Raw genomic sequence first — 4,094 nt, forward strand, 5'->3', positions numbered from 1 at the left:
CATTGTAAAAAAAAAAGACCATGCCGGCACATATGCACTATAAGGCGGCCTTATTGCTCAAGAGCAATCTCTTCCAGGTAACCTTATCATCAATCAGTAAATAGTTAATTTCTAGAAGAAAACTTCCAAATTGATAGAACCAGAACAAATTTAATGAGAACAATCCAGTGATATGAATTCATGAATAAAAATTCTTTATTGTCTTGTGTTTGCTTTCACGCGAGTATTATACATTTAGAAATTAAAAACTTTTTAACGGATTTTAAACGCGATTTATACAATTTACTTACTGGTCAGTCAATCCGTGACGTCGGGTTAATAATATAACGAATAAATCGCGTTTAAAATCCGTTAAAAAGTTTTCAATTTCTACTCTTTATTGCGTACAAAATACACATATAAAAGCGAATAAAACACTTAAAACAATTAGCAAAAGCTGTTATATAAATACACTACAAACAACTATTATCTACCCTCACGAACGCCCATTGAAAATACATTAAGAAATGTCCAAGCGGCGCTGTATAAAACATTCATTGAAATTTACACCTTATTCCTTGGTAGTAACATTCAAAGTCTATTGTATCGATCATTAACAAATTCTGCCTAAATTTAATTTTTAGTTTTACAGCATTGAAATGCTTTATAAATGAGAAATTTTTGAAAGAATAGAAAAAAATTTTTGAAATCCTGCCTTGTGATCAAATTTTTTTCTATTCTTTCAAAAATTTCTCAAATTCTGCACTAACACACGAGTGGGCGGAGTTTTGCCTCATACAATTTACGGGTGTGATTTAACATTAGACTGGATCCTTTACGTCCATACGCAATTTAAACGATGATTATACCGCTTATATCCTCCAGCTCCAAGTTCCACATGGTCTCCAGGGACCTCAGAGCGTGCAGTCGCTTCACGAAGCCGTCGATCTGATCCGCGGCGTCGGGGTGCTCCCGCCTGCGAGCTTCTTGGTCTTGCGCGAGACCAGACATGGCACGTGCCAGAATCCCCTCCACGGTTGTCACCTCTGAAATTAAAAAAATTACATTTAAAGCAAAGAGCTGAGAGTATAAGCAATTATATTTCTTTTGTATGAAATAGTTTTTTAGTTTTGTTTTCCTTTTTTGATAAAAGAACTGTGGCGAATTAGGATAATATATTATGTAATGGTAGTTAGTTCTATTTGGTGTGAATAAACAAATAAAAAAAAATAAAAATAAATATTTAAGGGACCGCACGGTAGGCGACATCTGTCAAACAAGAAGATAATCATCAAAATTGGTTCATCTATATTGGTTCGGTCTGAGAACCTCACCTTTTTTGATATTTAGTTTTATAGCATTGAAATGCTTTATAAATGAGAATTTTTTAAATTAAAAATTCGAACCCGCGTCCTTTTACCATACCATAGCAACGCCTGCCTTAGGCGCATGAAACCGAAAGAGTAGAAGAGATTCGATTGCTGGGGTGGGATCACGGGTAGCTCAGAGGTCACGGAAAAATACTCCTCTTTTTTGGAGTCGGTTCAAATGGTTTTGGAGTTCTACACATACTTACGGACAGACAGACAGACAGCGAAACAAGTAACGAACCTCCTTTCTGACTCTGAGCTGGTATCTCAAACTCCAACTCCGGAATGTAGACCCGTGTGTAATCACTCTTTACAACCTGTCGGTTGAGATCTGTCGCGCCTTCCACGCGTAGTTTCCACCTGAAATGCAGTGGAAACGTTAAGGATTTAAATTGATACATCATTAGAAATATTATAATTTTTAAAGCTTGGGTAAAAAAGCAGTGAAGTCTCGTGTACCCTAGTGGGGTATGGGGCAAATCACGAATAATTGTTAATAATTGTCTTTGTGACAATTTTGACACATTGAAATTGCTGTAGCCGTATTGCAAATTATTTAAATGATTATGAAACATGAAGTGAAGTCCCGTGTCCCCTAGTGGGGTATGGGGCAGATGATGTACATCCGTTTCACTGATCGATTTTCTTTAGGGACAAGTAGGTGATCAGCCTTTTTTTTTATATCTTTTTTTATGTCATAGTCGGCAATGGAGCTGGTGGGTCGCCTGATGGTAAGCGCTACCACCGCCCGTGGACATTTGGAGAGGTGTAAGGTCGAATGCAGACCTTATGCCTCTGCAAATGAATCGCCGACTGCAAGTTGGAAAGGGATTAGGAAAGGATTGAAGGGTAGGAAAGAGGATATGGGCCTCCAGCTCCCCCACTCACCGAACGAAACACAGCAGAATGCTATTTCACGCCGGTCTTCTGTGGGGGTGTGGTACTTCCCCGGTGCGAGCTGGCCCAATTCGTGCTCGACTAGCACATACAAAATAGATAGACAGACATCATTACATAATACACAAAAGATAACTCACCTAATACCAAATTCTGCTATAGCTCCACCCGGCTGTATCTCGTTGTTTTCGAAGCCACACTCTTCGCACGAAAACGACATAAGCACTACGTTTTTGTAGTGCGGAATGCGAGTCAGGAGCAGACGCGTCATACCCTGGTAATAGATACTATATTCAGCACGCTGCTATCATCATCATCATCAGCCTATATATGTTCCCACTGCTGGGACACAGGCCTGCTATGAGGGTCGCATGCTGCTATACTTGCATGCAAAATGATTCTAGTTAATTCTTACTTTCTTCTCATTTATTGTACACATTATTATATTTTTATACATTATTACATTTTAATAAAAAAAAAAATATTTGAACCGGCGTTTCTTGCCTAACCTTAGCAACGCCTAGCCTCTCAGTCACCCCTGATCCCACCACTTTTTTCTATTCTTTCAAGATTTCTCACATGTTCAAATTGTCATAGACTAAATTTAAATCTGACAACTTGGCAGGCACCAGATTTCAAATTAAAAAATTTACAGTAAAAAATTATGATGTAAGAACCACAAAAAAATACAGTCAATTTGATAACTTTTCTTTTTTTTTAAGTCGTTTAAAAATGAGAAAAAAATTTTGTACTCAAAAATTAAGCATGAGACAGTGCCTAAACTAGGTATCTAAATAACCTGCGTTTTAGGTCACCAGGACCCCACTCCTCACATCATTGGACCCCATTAATACAACTTAAAGTCTTAAACTATAAAGTCACCAAAACCCAAAAGCGCAATGCGTCCAAATGTTTATTGCTGCCCCAATCAGACAATAAGTAAGTGTTAAGTCGGAATAAAATTATAGGGACACACCCTATCGTATGTAACAAATAGATTTTTAATAATTTAAACCTACTGTAACAGTGCACAAAACTCGATATATCTTTGCTTTTTTGCTTTTAAACTGAAAACATCGTAATGTTTACCGTGTAATTTGGGGTTAGATTTTAAAAGTAATTGCATGTAATCTGATAATATAATTATGAAAAAATCTAAAATTATCACTGTAGTTAATAAATAATGGATATCAGTGTCTTAAATGCGTAATTCACGAAATAATTAAAGAAAAAATTTGTTCCAGACGACTCCAGAATTAAACTTACATTTGAATGACAATTCACACATAGCGACTCAATTTCTGTCACCTCGGGGTCCGGATCTTCACCTGTGAGGTCTCGGAATAGAGGTTTCTTTTCTTCAGTACTCATTTTTTATGTATTAAATTAAATTGCTCACACAATCCGAATATGAAATGTGTTCGGCTAAAAATTGTAATGTCACAACTGTCAACGCATTGACAAGTGGCAAGTGACAAATTATAAAAGTGATATGGTTAAAATGTTACTATACTTTAATATTTTAACAAATTTTAAGGAGAGTTTGTGTGCTAGAGACTATTGTTGTAATTAAGTTTTCTTCTATCTATTGTTGCTGATAAGCGGCAGGATTCCAAAGAATCTAGTCACCCATTTAAAAACATATTTACATAAATTTTTATATTAAGTTAATTTATAAAAAAATCAGTTTAGTGTAAGTGGGACTATCTATAGACAAATAGACAAAAAGACGGAAGGACAGCGAATTCTTATTAATAGCGTCTCGTTTTACCTTTTGGTTAATACATCAAACAACGTTTTCAAGGTGAAACACGGCGAATGAATGCGTATTGCGTAAATGAAATTAAC

At 36.2% G+C, this 4,094-nt stretch overlaps 1 protein-coding gene across 1 annotated transcript in view; it reads right to left on the bottom strand.

The window, feature by feature from the left end:
* Window positions 1-3,699, bottom strand: part of LOC119839226 (zinc finger protein ZPR1) — a 13,362-nt gene extending 9,663 nt beyond the window's left edge. Inside the window, exons 1-4 of the mRNA XM_038365445.1 lie at window positions 3,513-3,699; window positions 2,387-2,520; window positions 1,591-1,709; window positions 838-1,025 (exon numbers count right to left, since the gene is read on the bottom strand). Coding sequence (XP_038221373.1) covers window positions 838-1,025; window positions 1,591-1,709; window positions 2,387-2,520; window positions 3,513-3,617 — 546 coding nt within the window. The 5' untranslated portion in view covers window positions 3,618-3,699. The remainder of the gene's footprint in view (window positions 1-837; window positions 1,026-1,590; window positions 1,710-2,386; window positions 2,521-3,512) is intronic.
* Between the last annotated feature and the right edge of the window lie 395 nt (window positions 3,700-4,094).

The sequence above is a fragment of the Zerene cesonia genome, unplaced genomic scaffold (genome assembly GCF_012273895.1).
Source record: "Zerene cesonia ecotype Mississippi unplaced genomic scaffold, Zerene_cesonia_1.1 Zces_u010, whole genome shotgun sequence".
Taxonomy (NCBI): Eukaryota; Metazoa; Arthropoda; class Insecta; order Lepidoptera; family Pieridae; genus Zerene; species Zerene cesonia.